Consider the following 15,697-nt stretch of genomic DNA (forward strand, 5'->3'; position numbering starts at 1 on the left):
CATCTTTCCGAGCGACATTCTCATACAAAATTTAAGCCCTGCTCTGAAATATTTATGTCCATAAACAAATATTTTCAGCATTAAACCCATCCACCTCGCGACTTCTGTCCAAATATCCGGCTAACGTCAGCCTATCTGCTGGAGCTGGTAGGATTTATGAGCGGGTACGGAGGGGTCCACGGCCGAGGCTTCGCCCACGTGCACATGTCAGTGGCTCTCCACGACATCCAGCTCGGTACCGGCATGCCAAAGTGTTGCGGTTCTCCAAAATCCTTAATAAAAGCAGGACTAGAGCGATATCCTACCATGGTGAGGGCGGATAAGGAGATCCCGCGGATGATCCGTGCAAGCCTGGGGGAACGACGGCGTGCACGGCGATGGTTTTATATCTGAGTGCGAGGCGAGCCGCATGCTCTAAGTTTAGATGATAGAGCCTCGCTCGGAAAAATGCCGTAACTAGCGACCCGTAGAGGTATGCAGACCATGCATGGCATCTTGCCCTCGGAGAACTATGTGCGCTACGCTGGCCCCATCAGGCTCCTTTCGCAGGTGGTGCTGTCGAGTGGGGGGGGGGGTGCCACTAGTGGTGGGGTTGGGTGGTGGTGGTGTTCAGATATGAGGTCATGAACATGCATTTTCTCTGTAGTATTCATACAATTCCTCGGGACGAGTGTGAATAGCAAAGATTTGACTAGAAAAGCCATTAGTCCCAGAGTATCTCATGGGGATGTGTTTGCCCCTTATGGCAGCTCCTCTGTGGGGGTAATTGCCGAATCCTGTGCTGGGAAGGGTCAGGTCATGAGCCGTCTGACCCCGGCACCTCTCAAATCATGTCATTCTTGGCTTGCTGCAGCTTGATCGCCATATGCACGGGGGAAGGTTGTTGCTGTAACAAGGTTGTTGGAAATATATGAGCCTTAAAGAAAGTCATAGAAAAAATCTCAGTGATTTATATTTCAGTCAGTTTAAAGTCTTTGTGTAGAGAAATATTTGGGAGCGGATTGTGCTGTTATTGGCTAAAGATGAATGAACTTTTCCAGTTTTCACAGAATCATGGTAACTGACATCACGTCTATCAATTTCTAAATATGGGACGTCAGAAGACAGTGGGATTTGCCAGTTCCTATTGAACTCCTGTTAAGAAACACGAAAATGCCCTCTTGCGACCCAGCTGTAATTCTGGTGTCATAAATGGACACAAGTTTGCAATGGTGTTCCTTATTTGTTACAAATGTGCTAATGTTTTGTAAAACTCTCCTTATGGGTAGTGCAGAGGGACTTAATTAATGCAGAGTTTGTTCTTTCCATTTCTGTTTTTTACACTGATATGTCATGAGCTAATTTCCAACGAAGGTCTTTCCATGTATCGTGGACCAGAATAAACCAGGGGTCAGATGTATGAAACATCTCTGGACCGGCACAGACAAAATTCCAAATGGTTTCCTTCTCCCGCTAAGCTCACTGCATATGGGTTGAAATGACTGGCTTTGACACCCTGGGCATTGCACTTTACGTTAAAAAAAGATGATCTGGGATCTTGTTTAGACAGAAGAACTGATCCTGGATCTGTTAATTCTGGGTCATTTTCTTGTGGACCTAGACACGTATCATTATAAGCTCATTACCAAGTCTGCATCCAAATCGGGGAGAAAAATGATTGATATGAACTGTGCTGCATTTACTTGCAGACGCCAGTCTGTCTCTCATGCAAAGCCTGACACACACATGCCTCCTGGCAAAGAAAACAATAGCGTATAACCAGACAATAGCACATGCTGGACTGTTAAGGCTGGACTGGGGCTCAGGGTGCAAATATAGACTGTCCCGTTGTGGGCATTATTTATGAGATGACTTCTAAAGGGTTGGCATCAGTAAGGTGTGTGTGTGTGTGTGTGTATGTGTGTGTGTGTAAGTGTCTGTGTGTCTAAAACATGGGATGTGATAGTATCTGTGATTAAGATGCTCCAGTCAGCCGTTGTCATCACTCTGATAGAAGCAAAACAAAATGAATGAAAGACGCCCCCGAGAGAGGGAGAGGCTGAGAGAATGTCCTCTACATGGACCTAGTCAGAACAGGACGCTGTGCTGTGACGGCAGAATCCTGAATGCCTCACAGATCAAGCTTGCACACGTGTGTGTATTACTGCACTGGTGTTTGGCCATGTCTATTACTGCACTGGTGTTTGGCCATGTCTATTACTGCACTGGTGTTAACCATGTCTATTACTGCACTGGTGTTTGGCCATGTCTATTACTGCACTGGTGTTTGGCTATGTCTATTACTGCACTGGTGTTAACCATGTCTATTACTGCACTGGTGTTTGGCCATGTCTATTACTGCACTGGTGTTTGGCCATGTCTATTACTGCACTGGTGTTTGGCCATGTCTATTACTGCACTGGTGTTTGGCCATGTCTATTACTGCACTGGTGTTAACCATGTCTATTACTGCACTGGTGTTTGGCCATGTCTATTACTGCACTGGTGTTTGGCCATGTCTATTACTGCACTGGTGTTAACCATGTCTATTACTGCACTGGTGTTTGGCCATGTCTATTACTGCACTGGTGTTTGGCCATGTCTATTACTGCACTGGTGTTAACCATGTCTATTACTGCACTGGTGTTTGGCCATGTCTATTACTGCACTGGTGTTAACTATGTCTATTACTGCACTGGTGTTTGGCCATGTCTATTACTGCACTGGTGTTAACCATGTCTATTATTGCACTGGTGTTAACTTCGTCTATTACTACACTGGTGTTAACCATGTCTATTACCGCACTGGTGTTTAACTACGTCTATTACTGCATTGGTGTTTAACCACATCTATTACCGCACTGGTGTTTGGCCATGTCTATTACCACACTGGTGCTTAACCACATCTATTACTCCACTGGTGTTTAACTGCACTGGTGTTAACCATGTCTATTACTGCACTGGAGTTTAACTGGTTATTTAAAATTTGAATTAAGAATTGAAATTGAATTAACACTGCTTTCCTTTGATAATGAGTGTTTGATGAATGGATGAGTACATTGGAGGTGCATCTCTGTGCATTGTGGGTTGTCTCTGTGCATTGTCGGCTGTCTCTGTGCATGTAGGTTGTCTATGTGCATGTGAGTTGTCTTTGTGGGTTTTCTCTGTGTGTTGTGGGTGGTTTCTGTGTGTTGTGGGTTTTCTCTGTGTGTTGTGGGTTGTCTCTGTGTGTTGTGGGTGGTATCTGTGTGGTTTTCTGTGCAGGTTTTCTCTGTGCAGGTTGTGGGTTGTCTTTGTGTGGGTTTTCTCTGTGTGTTGTGGGCTGTCTCTGTGTGTTGTGTGTTTTCTCTGTGTTCTGATTGGTTTCTGTGTGCTTTGAATTTTCTCTGTGTGTTGTGGGTTGTCTGTGTGTTGTGAGATTTTTTGGTGTGTTGTGGGTTCTCTCTGTGTGTTTTGAGTGGTTTCTGTGTGTTTTGAATTTTCTCTCTGTGTTGTGGGTTTTCTCTGTGTGGATGGTCTCTGTGTTGTGGGTTTTCTCTGTGTGTTGTGAGTGGTTTCTGCGCGTTGTGGGTTGTCTCTGTGTGTTGTGGGTTTTCTCTGTGTGATGTGGGTGGTCTTTGTGTGTTGTGGATGGTCTCTGTGTGTTGTGAGTTGTCTCTGTGTGGGTTTTCTGTGCGGGTTTTCTCTGTGTGTTGTGTTTTCTCTGTGTTCTGAGTGGTTTCTGTGCGTTTTCAATTTTCTCTGTGTGTTGTGGGTTTTCTCTGTGTGTTGTGAGTGCTTTTTGTGTGTTGTGGGCTGTCTCTGTGTGGGTTTTCTCTGTGTGTTGTGGGCTTTCTCTGTGTGTTGTGAGTGCTTTCTGTGTGTTGTGGGTTGTCTCTGTGTGGGTTTTCTCTGTGTGTTGTGGGTTGTCTCTGTGTGTTGTGAGTTGTCTCTGTGTGTTGTGGGTTTTCTCTGTGTGTTGTGGGTTGTCTCTGTATGTTATTGGTGGTTTTTGTATGTTGTGGGTTTTCTCTGTGTGTTGTGGGCTGTCTCTGTGTGTTGTGAGGTTTTTCTTGTGTGTTGTGGGTTCTCTCTGTGTGTTTTGAGTTTTCTCTGTGTGTTGTGAGTTTTCTCTGTGTGTTGTGTGTGCTTTTTGTGTGTTGTGGGTTGTCTCTGTGTGGGTTTTCTCTGTGTGTTGTGGGCTTTCTCTGTTTGTTGTGAGTGCTTTCTGTGTGTTGTGGGTTTTCTCTGTGTGTTGTGGGTTGCCTCTGTATGTTATGGGTGGTTTTTGTATGTTGTGGGTTGTCTCTGTGTGGGTTTTCTCTGTGTGTTGTGGGCTGTCTCTGTGTGTTGTGAGGTTTTTTTGTGTGTTGTGGGTTCTCTCTGTGTGTTTTGAGTGGTTTCTGTGTGTTTTGAATTTTCTCTCTGTGTTGTGAGTTTTCTCTGTATGTTGTGGGTTGTCTCTGTGTGGGTTTTCTCTGTGTGTTGTGGGTTGTCTCTGTTTGGGTTTTCTCTGTGTGTTGTGAGTGGTTTCTGCATGTTGTGGGTTGTCTCTGTGTGTTGTGGGTGGTCTCTGTGTGGGTTGTCTCTGTGTGTTGTGGGTGGTCTCTGTGTGGGTTGTCTTTGGGTGTTGTAGGTGGTCTCTGTGTTGTGAGTTGTTTCTGTGTGTTGCGGGTGGTTTCTGTGTATTGTGGGTTGTCTGTATTGTGGGTGGTCTCTGTGTGTTGTGGGTTGTCTCTGTGTGTTGTGGGTTGTCTGTGTGTTGTGGGTGGTCTCTGTGTGTTGTGGGTGTTCTCTCTGTGTTGTGGGTTGTCTCTGTGTTGTGGGCTTTCTGTGTGTGTTGTGAGTGCTTTCTGTGTGTTGTGGGTTTTCTCTGTGTGTTGTGGGTTGTCTCTGTGTTGTAGGTGGTCTCTGTGTTGTGGGCTTTCTCTGTGTGTTGTGAGTGCTTTCTGTGTGTTGTGGGTTTTCTCTGTGTGTTGTGGGTTGTCTGTGTGGGTTGTCTCTGTGTTGTGGGTGTTCTCTGTGTGTTGTGGGTTTTCTCTGTGTGTTGTGGGTGTTCTCTGTGTGTTGTGGGTTGTCTCTGTGTGTTGTGGGTTTTCTCTGTGTGGTGTCGGTTGTCTCTGTGTGTTGTGGGTGGTCTCTGTGTGGGTTGTCTCTGTGTTGTGGGTGTTCTCTGTGTGTTGTGGGTTGTCTCTGTGTGGGTTGTCTCTGTGTTGTAGGTCTTCTCTGTGTTGTGGGTGGTCTCTGTGTGTTGTGGGTGGTCTCTGTGTGTTGTGGGTGGTCTCTCTGTGTTGTGGGTGGTCTCTGTGTGTTGTGGGTGGTCTCTGTGTGTTGTGGGTTGTCTCTGTGTTGTGAGTTGTCTCTGTGTGTTGTGGGTGGTCTCTGTGTTGTGGGTGGTCTCTGTGTGTTGTCTCTGTGTTGTGGGTGGTCTCTGTGTGTTGTGGGCTTTCTCTGTGTGTTGTGAGTGCTCTCTGTGTGTTGTGGGTTTTCTCTGTGTGTTGTGGGTTGTCTCTGTGTGGGTTGTCTCTGTGTTGTGGGTGTTCTCTGTGTGTTGTGGGTTTTCTTTGTGTGTTGTGGGTTGTCTCTGTGTGTTGTGAGTTTTCTCTGTGTGGTGTCGGTTGCCTCTGTGTGTTGTGGGTGGTCTCTGTGTGGGTTGTCTCTGTGTTGTAGGTCTTCTCTGTGTTGTGGGTTGTCTCTGTGTTGTGGGTTGTCTCTGTGTGTTGTGGGTGGTCTCTGTGTGTTGTGGGTGTTCTCTCTGTGTTGTGGGTTGTCTCTGTGTTGTGGGCTTTCTGTGTGTGTTGTGAGTGCTTTCTGTGTGTTGTGGGTTTTCTCTGTGTGTTGTGGGTTGTCTCTGTGTTGTGGGTGGTCTCTGTGTGTTGTGGGCTTTCTCTGTGTGTTGTGAGTGCTTTCTGTGTGTTGTGGGTTTTCTCTGTGTGTTGTGGGTGGTCTCTGTGTGTTGTCTCTGTGTTGTGGGTGGTCTCTGTGTGTTGTGGGCTTTCTCTGTGTGTTGTGAGTGCTTTCTGTGTGTTGTGGGTTTTCTCTGTGTGTTGTGGGTTGTCTCTGTGTGGGTTGTCTCTGTGTTGTGGGTGTTCTCTGTGTGTTGTGGGTTTTCTTTGTGTGTTGTGGGTTGTCTCTGTGTGTTGTGAGTTTTCTCTGTGTGGTGTCGGTTGCCTCTGTGTGTTGTGGGTGGTCTCTGTGTGGGTTGTCTCTGTGTTGTAGGTCTTCTCTGTGTTGTGGGTTGTCTCTGTGTTGTGGGTTGTCTCTGTGTGTTGTGGGTGGTCTCTGTGTGTTGTGGGTGTTCTCTCTGTGTTGTGGGTTGTCTCTGTGTGTTGTGGGTTTTCTCTGTGTGGTGTCGGTTGCCTCTGTGTGTTGTGGGTGGTCTCTGTGTGGGTTGTCTCTGTGTTGTAGGTCTTCTCTGTGTTGTGGGTTGTCTCTGTGTTGTGGGTTGTCTCTGTGTGTTGTGGGTGGTCTCTGTGTGTTGTGGGTGTTCTCTCTGTGTTGTGGGTTGTCTCTGTGTTGTGGGCTTTCTGTGTGTGTTGTGAGTGCTTTCTGTGTGTTGTGGGTTTTCTCTGTGTGTTGTGGGTTGCCTCTGTGTTGTGGGTGGTCTCTGTGTGTTGTGGGCTTTCTCTGTGTGTTGTGAGTGCTTTCTGTGTGTTGTGGGTTTTCTCTGTGTGTTGTGGGTTGTCTGTGTGGGTTGTCTCTGTGTTGTGGGTGTTCTCTGTGTGTTGTGGGTTTTCTCTGTGTGTTGTGGGTGTTCTCTGTGTGTTGTGGGTTGTCTCTGTGTGTTGTGGGTTTTCTCTGTGTGGTGTCGGTTGTCTCTGTGTGTTGTGGGTGGTCTCTGTGTGGGTTGTCTCTGTGTTGTGGGTTGTCTCTGTGTGTTGTGGGTGTTCTCTGTGTGTTGTGGGTTGTCTCTGTGTGGGTTATCTCTGTGTTGTAGGTCTTCTCTGTGTTGTGGGTGGTCTCTGTGTGTTGTGGGTGGTCTCTGTGTGTTGTGGGTGGTCTCTCTGTGTTGTGGGTGGTCTCTGTGTGTTGTGGATGTTTTCTCTGTGTGTTGTGGGTGGTCTCTGTGTGTTGTGGGTGTTCTCTGTGTGTTGTGGGTTGTCTCTGTGTGTTGTGGGTTTTCTCTGTGTGGTGTAGGTTGTCTCTGTGTGTTGTGGGTGGTCTCTGTGTGGGTTGTCTCTGTGTTGTGGGTGGTCTCTGTGTGTTGTGGGTGGTCTCTGTGTGTTGTGCGTTGTCTCTGTGTGTTGTGGGTGGTCTCTGTGTGTTGTGGGTGTTCTCTCTGTGTTGTGGGTTGTCTCTGTGTGTTGTGGGTTTTCTCTGTGTGGTGTGGGTGGTCTCTGTGTGTTGTGGGTTGTCTCTGTGTGTTGTGGGTGTTCTCTGTGTGTTGTGGGTTGTCTCTGTGTGGGTTGTCTCTGTGTTGTAGGTCTTCTCTGTGTTGTGGGTTGTCTCTGTGTGTTGTGGGTTGTCTCTGTGTGTTGTGGGTGGTCTCTGTGTGTTGTGGGTGTTCTCTCTGTGTTGTGGGTTGTCTCTGTGTTGTGGGCTTTCTGTGTGTGTTGTGAGTGCTTTCTGTGTGTTGTGGGTTTTCTCTGTGTGTTGTGGGTTGTCTCTGTGTTGTGGGTGGTCTCTGTGTGTTGTGGGCTTTCTCTGTGTGTTGTGAGTGCTTTCTGTGTGTTGTGGGTTTTCTCTGTGTGTTGTGGGTTGTCTGTGTGGGTTGTCTCTGTGTTGTGGGTGTTCTCTGTGTGTTGTGGGTTTTCTCTGTGTGTTGTGGGTGTTCTCTGTGTGTTGTGGGTTGTCTCTGTGTGTTGTGGGTTTTCTCTGTGTGGTGTCGGTTGTCTCTGTGTGTTGTGGGTGGTCTCTGTGTGGGTTGTCTCTGTGTTGTGGGTTGTCTCTGTGTGTTGTGGGTGTTCTCTGTGTGTTGTGGGTTGTCTCTGTGTGGGTTGTCTCTGTGTTGTAGGTCTTCTCTGTGTTGTGGGTGGTCTCTGTGTGTTGTGGGTGGTCTCTCTGTGTTGTGGGTGGTCTCTGTGTGTTGTGGATGTTTTCTCTGTGTGTTGTGGGTGGTCTCTGTGTGTTGTGGGTTTTCTCTGTGTGGTGTAGGTTGTCTCTGTGTGTTGTGGGTGGTCTCTGTGTGGGTTGTCTCTGTGTTGTGGGTGGTCTCTGTGTGTTGTGGGTGGTCTCTGTGTGTTATGGGTGGTCTCTGTGTGTTGTGGGTGGTCTCTGTGCGCTGTAGCTGAGTTTTTGTCAAGCCGGGGATAGAACATTACCGTAACATATTTGGCCATTGTCTTCCTTCTGGCTCTGTTCCGCCACTTTCTCTCTGTTTGTGTAAGCTTATGCCTGACATCTCCAGCATTTGGCATTAAAACCATATTCATTGTTTCATTTTTGTTTAACCTCCTTTTTTAATATGTCCTGCTTGTTTTACAATAATACTCTGTATTCCATTATTATGTTATTCCTGGGAATCTTACATCTGTCCAGTTATCTTCACTAGCTAAAAATTCGACATCGTTGACGATCCTACAGTCAGGTAACCCAAGAACTTTGCAATATGTATTTATTCTAAGGATTTCACGGCCGGTTCCACCGCCTGCGGGAACAGGAGGAAACAAAAACCAGAGACGGCTGCAAACGCGAAGGCAAAGAGGCTTTATTAAATGCACGTGATGGCCACAGCTGGTACACGGCCTCGAACCCCACGTCCTCCATAATCACCAGAAACTAAAACCAAAAGGCAAACTGCGGCATGGAGGAAGAATCTTACACAACACAAACACAACCACAAAAGCTGCACAAATACACTGGGAAACCCTGGGGCCTGAACCCACAGGATGGCTCGCTAGTACTACAGGGAGGAGCTGAGGGAGATAAAGAGTGACAAGGAATGGGGCGGAGCCAGTAACTGTGGGTGGAGACACATGCACGGGGCGGATTAGGTAGGATGGGTGGAGACAGGAAGTGCATGCGTGAATGTAAACAAAGGCCTAGAAGGGAGCTCAGCGGGACGGGAGGGAACCACCGCAAATTCACCACGCAAATTTACAAACCACGCAAAGATCTACTGTCCACTGTAATGCACAGCAGTGGCAGCATTGATAAAGAATCCTCTGTGGTAAGGTAAAATGGTGTCAATACTGGATTTATTATTTCAGCACTAATCCATTATCATTATAAACGCATGAAATGACATGTGTAAGTCTTAGTCTCCTATTTCCCTGCAGTGTTACCATGCAGAAAAGAGCAAACACGTGTTTTCCAGAATAAAATGTATGTGTGTGTGTGTGTGTGTGTGTGTGTATGCTGTGTATATATGCGGAAGAGCTGCTTTGTTCCTGCCTCCAGGACCTTTCATGCCTAATCACAGTGAGAAATCTCTAATGACCGAGAGACTCACAGTCGCCCCCTTGTGTCAGCAGAATGCTGTAGTTTATGCACGTCATTGACTTAGCCATGTGCCACTGAGGTGAACTGAAACGAATCAGGTTCAATGGAAAACACTTTTTTTAGTTTGCATATAATTTAATTTTGAAATTGAAATCAAGACCCTGATCATCATAAATGGTTCACTTATAATTTTAATATATTATCTATGAAGCTTTATGGTTTCTGTTGCATGAGAGTCATCAGTTTTATCAACAGTGCTCATTAGTGATTTTACTGCAGTGAAGTGACAGTGTGTGTGTAAGTAAAGCATCTGCTTCAGCACTATTTTATACTTTAAGTTTAATAGGGGAAAAAGAGGTTTTATACAAATTTTTCATTTGTATGAAAATTCATACTTCATGCAAATGGGAGAAATGTGTGTTTCCTTACACACTGCTGAAAACAAATTGGCATCAGTGAAATATTTTTTTACTGACAATATTTACATTTGTCAAAAAATGTAGAAAAATTAAAGAAGTTAAAGCAGTTAAGCACATTTTAACATAAATATGCTGTTCTCTAATTTGGCAGTAGCCTTATTTGAAGTCTCTATCTTAACTGAAGATTTGTGTTAAGTAATCCTTGTCTTAAGTAATCCTGTCTTTTTGCTGTTGTTTTTAACAGCTCTACTTTCAGGTAATCAAAATAAATTCATGCATTTATCTACAGTCACGTCAGGCCACATTCCTAAAATTAAGCGGTACATGAATTTGTAATAATCTTCAGTCACCACAGGGTGGCGCCCAGGTCGTATACAAATCAGCAATACAAATACAAAACAGCATGTGTGAAATCAACGCCTTGAAGAAACTTTCTGTCCCAAAGGCCCACGCATCATGTAACAGACGAACACCTATAACACATTTTATCTCTTCAGCACATTTTATCTCTCTATCACACACACACACACACAAACACACACACACAAAGTGACATTCATGCACATTGCAGCTCCTCAGAGCAGAAAAGACTCAGTGCTCTCTCTGCAAATCTTTGCTGCTTTGAATCCTGATTTGTTCTGATGGGCTCAGCTTCACTCATAATGAAACTTTAATCCCCTGTACCAGGAGCTATTTAAAATGAGGCCCAGCCTCCTGAGAGCCCGTGCTGGATTTAAGCAAGTGAAGGAAGACAGGAGGAGTTGGGGGGGGGGGGGGGTCCATCAGTGAGGCTGTGCAGGCTGAGGAGAGCCGAGAGTGGCTGATGTACTGCCCTGATTGGAATAGCAAAAGAATACTTAATACTCAAATACGTAATATTCAAAAGAATACTTAATACTCAAATACTTAATATTCAAAAGAATACTTAATACTCAAATACGTAATATTCAAAAGAATATTTAATACTCAAATACTTAATATTCAAAAGAATATTTAATACTCAAATACATAATATTCAAAAGAATACTTAATACTCAAATACTTAATATTCAAAAGAATACTTAATACTCAAATACATAATATTCAAAAGAATACTTAATACTCAAATACTTAATATTCAAAAGAATATTTAATACTCAAATACATAATATTCAAAAGAATACTTAATACTCAAATACTTAATATTCAAAAGAATATTTAATACTCAAATACTTAATATTCAAAAGAATACTTAATAATTAAAGCTATACTTGCTCCTCAAATACTTAATACTCAAAATGTTACTAAACACTGGACACTGTTATAAAATACTGTTCTGAAGTGTGTTAACATTTTATCTTACCTTTGAAAAATCACTCACACACACTAGACGCTGGCAGATTTAAAATAGCTCGCCTTTTTTAATGTCATTTTTAACATTTTAGCATGTGGAACATCCAAGGCCTGATCTCCTCCGCCATCGGAGGAAAAACTCTAAATACGGATTTCCAACACATCAAATACACTGATATTCTAATGCTGGAAAAAACGTGGTGCAGAACTGACATTGACACCGCCTGTCCCCACGAGCACAGAGAAACGATCGCTCCTACCCAAAAGTTGAGCACGGTGTGACAGCGTAGGGACGAGGGAGGAATAACATTATGCTATAAACGAAAAATGACACAACGTTATATGTTTTAACAATTGGAACGCCTTATATTTAACAAAGTCAAAGACATATTTCTTTGTGTGACACACACTCCTCCACCAGAGTCCCCACATGACTCTGAAGCAATGTTTCCAGAGTTGGGAGGAGAGACGTGCCATTTCAGCCCCAAGGAAATGTGATCGTCTGCAGGGACCTAAATGCTAGAACAGGAATACTCCCTGATTTCATAAGTAAGGTGCTAAATTCATTAAAAGCAAATTATTCCTCTATGCCCACAGAAACATCCAGGACTGTGTAGTCAACAAAAGCAACAAAGACCCCTTGGAGTTCTGACAAAGTCTGGTAGGTCCACATTTTCCTTGCCTCCTGGGAGCAGTACAGTATATGATACGATGACATACTTAAATCCTCTTCCTCTCAGTGCAAAGCCACCAACCCGTCTGTCGGATTACAGCCAAATGATTGTGTTCATTAAAAAGACAGAGAATTACACACACGCAGCCCAGTAAGCTGTTTAATATCAGGGGATCATACACATGGACCCTAAATAGTCCAGAAGAGTTCCAGAAAGCCATTGGTTGTCATGAGATCCAAATACATTTAGACTCCTTCCTGAGCGTCCACCTACGTTCACAGTAAAGATGGAGACAATCTGGCTAATTAAGGGCTATCAAAACAAACCAATTTGGAGAAAATTGGAACCACATGAAAAAAGAAAGACTGATGAGTGTCTTGAGTCACAGTCAAATTGGATTATTATCACATCACCACGCCACTGATCATATTTACACCCTACATCCTAACTGATAAATGTGAACCATTTTTTTTAAAGGCATGCTTCATTGATTTCAAAAAGGCTTTTGATTTTATTTAGCACAAAGGGCCAGTCTGTAAACCTTTTGGAAGTGGTGAATGGTGTAAAACACACGACTTAATTAAAGAAATGTACACAGACAATAAGTGCGGCATAAAATTGGCAACAGGCGAACATGTTTCTCCTCTCAGGAGCACGGAGCGAGGCCGGGCTTCTAATGAAGCCTTTAAACTGTACATAAAAGAAATAACTGGCACAAAGGAACAGGCTGCAAATCCCGGGAATAGAATTCCTGCTGTATGTGGATGATCAGATTCTGCTGTCTGCCACTGAATAGAGGCTACAGGAGAGATACAACTGGCCACAGCAGTACTGGCCAGCTTGCGCCTGGGCAGGCAGCCTGAGCACAGCAAAAGCTGGGAGATCTCAACAACCATCCAGATCTCAGGCAACAACACATGCATTTATGTTAGGCACTGAAACGAATCATACAATCGGATATAATTATTTAAGCATCAAAATCCGTTTGGTGGCATATTTTAAGCAGGGAATGTTTGTTGGAATATTAACGAAGTAAGTCTGATTTTAAGTGGCCCTAAAAAGACAGTAGACCGTGGCAGGCTACAGAGATGAACGTCGGTGAAGTCCGGACTCAGCGAGCACCGTCTGGCTCCAGAGATAAGGATGAGAACACGGATGAGAGGCAGAGTACTGGCTGCCAAAAGAACAAAGTGTTTGCCAACAGTGAGAAGAAAATGAAACTGAAACACAACGGCATGTGCTCAACATTCGAGGAGATTCCTGAAGATTTTCTTTCCCAAAAATCGATGCTGTATGTCAAAGATTTAACACCTGTACTAATGCTGTATGTCAAAGATTTAACACCTGCATTATTGCTGTATGTCAAAGATTTAACAGCCTCTCAAATATTCAGAAGTGACCGCACCTGCTAGGGGAACAGAAGGAGAACGGCGCAACACGTCCTTATCTGCACACACACACACACACACACACTCATGCGAACACTCAACACAAACGCCCTACTTCTTTAATTTATGACGCTTTTTTTCCCTCTAGTTGTAATGCACTAAAGTCTTTAAGCTTAACAATTTCTCACCAACTATATAATGTTCAATTTCCTGTTGTATTAGTTTTTAATACTCTCAAACGCAGTGTAAGCTTTGGCAATACAAACGGACCGTTGTTTGTAATGCCAATAAGGCACCTTGAGTCGAACTGAATAGAGAGAGAGAGAGAGAGAGAGAGAGAGAGAGAGAGAGAGAGAGAGAGAGAGAGAAAGCAAGAGAAGGACAGAGAGTGTAACATCTTCCATAAGCTCTGAAACAGTAGCTACAAGTCTTTAAACGGACTTCTTATAGGAATCCAAAAAACATAATGTAATTATTCAGGGAAAAGCCTTCTGAGGTCACTTCCACGTGTGCTTACACGTGCATCACTTCTGGATTTAATCACATCATTGCTCTGACATCGCGTGATCTCCGAGAGCGTGCCGCCTTGTGTGAGTATCGTTCAGCATCAAGGAGCCCTGCAACTGGTTCTGTGAAAATCAATACCTTTATTATTGTTGTTGTTGTTGTTATTTTCTTCTAAATCCCACGTGGTGCGCTAATATAAACTAAGCTCGGGATTCTATTAATAAGGATGAAAGACTAAACGTTTTGACACGACAAATCATCGCAAATAAGGCCACACCTTATGGGGCTGCGCTATCACAGTTCACGGACTGTGTTCTATTACAAAAAACAAAACAAAATCGCCAGCAAGTCTGTTATGTAGGTTGTATAAAAGAAATGAACTGTTTTGGTGCTTTCTGAAGATCTGTATGCACTCCCTCCCTGTATATGCACTTGCAAGCAAGCATACACACGAGCACGTGGAAACAAACACTTCCTCGTCGATCGCAGTGACGCAGTCATCCATGATGCAGTGATGCTAGAGCTCTCCTGATCAATATCACATTTCTCTTGTTAAGTGGGGAGCCGTTTTGTCACGGCTCACGTCTCAGTGGGTACCACCGAGCCTAGTGTGCCGTCACTGCAAATCCTCGCAGTCTGTGTGGAGAGAGGTCAGAGAGAGGACAGAGAGACCAGAGAGAGAGACCGGAGAGACACCAGAAACAGGCCGCAGAGAAGGAGGAAGAGGAAAAGTCAGGTGTCTGTCTGAGATAACAAGAGCAAAACCCCTTTGCCGCTTTCTTTTACAAAAAGTGCAAGATCATCTTTTAAAATCATAGTTCACCCAAAAATACAAGCACTGATAATGCTGACTGAAAGCCTCTGGAGTCTGGTTACAACTAGCCCTGATTGGTCATCACTTTTCTTTACCTTGTAGCTATGGAAACTCCTCTCTCTCTCTTTCTCTCTCTCTCTCTCTCTCTCTCTCTCTCTCTCTCTCTCTCTCTCTCTCTCTCTCCCTCTGTCTGAAGTTTTTTTTTTCTTTGTGTGCCCCAAGGTCAAAAAAGACATCAAGCCCATGTGTTGCCACCGTGTGTGATCTGATTTCAAAACTGCTTTTCATCTGATCTTTAACATGACATTAGGAACCTGTTCCTATTTTCAGTGACAGCCAGATCAAGAGGCTTAAAGGAGTGGCACACACGAGTGCCGCTGAACTGACTCCCTCACTGCACAAGCATGGTTTGGGCCACTTATCCCCAAGGTGGATCTACCTCAGCATTGTACGTGTAGAAGAATGGGTGGGATCTCCTTACCTTTGCCTTGGTAGTTACCAGAGCAACCTTTAGTCCCTGGACATGCCCCTTGTGCAGATAAAAAAAAAGGTTGGAGCACAGTCCAATGGCTGGCTGGGAAGAGGTCAGGTCACGGACGCCAGAGTTTTCCCAAGCTCCCGTGGAGGGCGTGCTGCCCCCTTCGGTTTAGTCGTCTTTATTGATCTTTTTGCTTTCTCTCTAGAGGGATGTAACATCTCGGTTCTTACGGGACAAAGCCCGAAGAGAGGGGAGGGAGAGGGTGGGAGATGTGAGAAAGTTGTGATTAGTGAGGGTTTCTGCCCAGTTCACCCCTGACCTTCACCTTGACTCTAAGCATGACCTCTGAGGTGAAAGGTTGTGTGAAAGTGTCACCGAGTCAATTCACTGCTGGATGGGCAATGAGTGTTGCATTAGGCAGAACACATGGCCCAGTGTGACTGGAACACCGGTCTGGTGGTGAACTCAGGTCTGTCTGTGTAACATGCAGTCCTTTGCTGTCTCGCAGAAAGTAGCTTTTCAGCGTTGGTCTATAATTAACCTCAAGTAAATTCACACTGCACGCGTTTGATGAGGCTTCCAGGCAATTATGTCAGCCAGTCTTCACTTACATAGTGGCATAACGGCAATAAGAGCAGATGTGATAATTACATACAGAACCCTGCACTTGAATATTTGCAAGACAAGGCAACACAGATTTTGTATATGAGGCAATTCAAGGTGCTTTTCAAATAAAAGAAAAAAAAT

General features: G+C 44.5%; 1 protein-coding gene across 1 annotated transcript in view; it reads right to left on the reverse strand.

Annotated features, from left to right (window-relative positions):
- LOC113583039 (myosin regulatory light chain 2B, cardiac muscle isoform) overlaps positions 1–391 on the reverse strand; it is a 4,761-nt gene extending 4,370 nt beyond the window's left edge. The window contains exon 1 of the mRNA XM_027019123.2: positions 306–391. Coding sequence (XP_026874924.1) covers positions 306–308 — 3 coding nt within the window. The 5' untranslated portion in view covers positions 309–391. The remainder of the gene's footprint in view (positions 1–305) is intronic.
- Between the last annotated feature and the right edge of the window lie 15,306 nt (positions 392–15,697).

This window comes from Electrophorus electricus, chromosome 7, assembly GCF_013358815.1.
Source record: "Electrophorus electricus isolate fEleEle1 chromosome 7, fEleEle1.pri, whole genome shotgun sequence".
NCBI classification, from domain to species: domain Eukaryota; kingdom Metazoa; phylum Chordata; class Actinopteri; order Gymnotiformes; family Gymnotidae; genus Electrophorus; species Electrophorus electricus.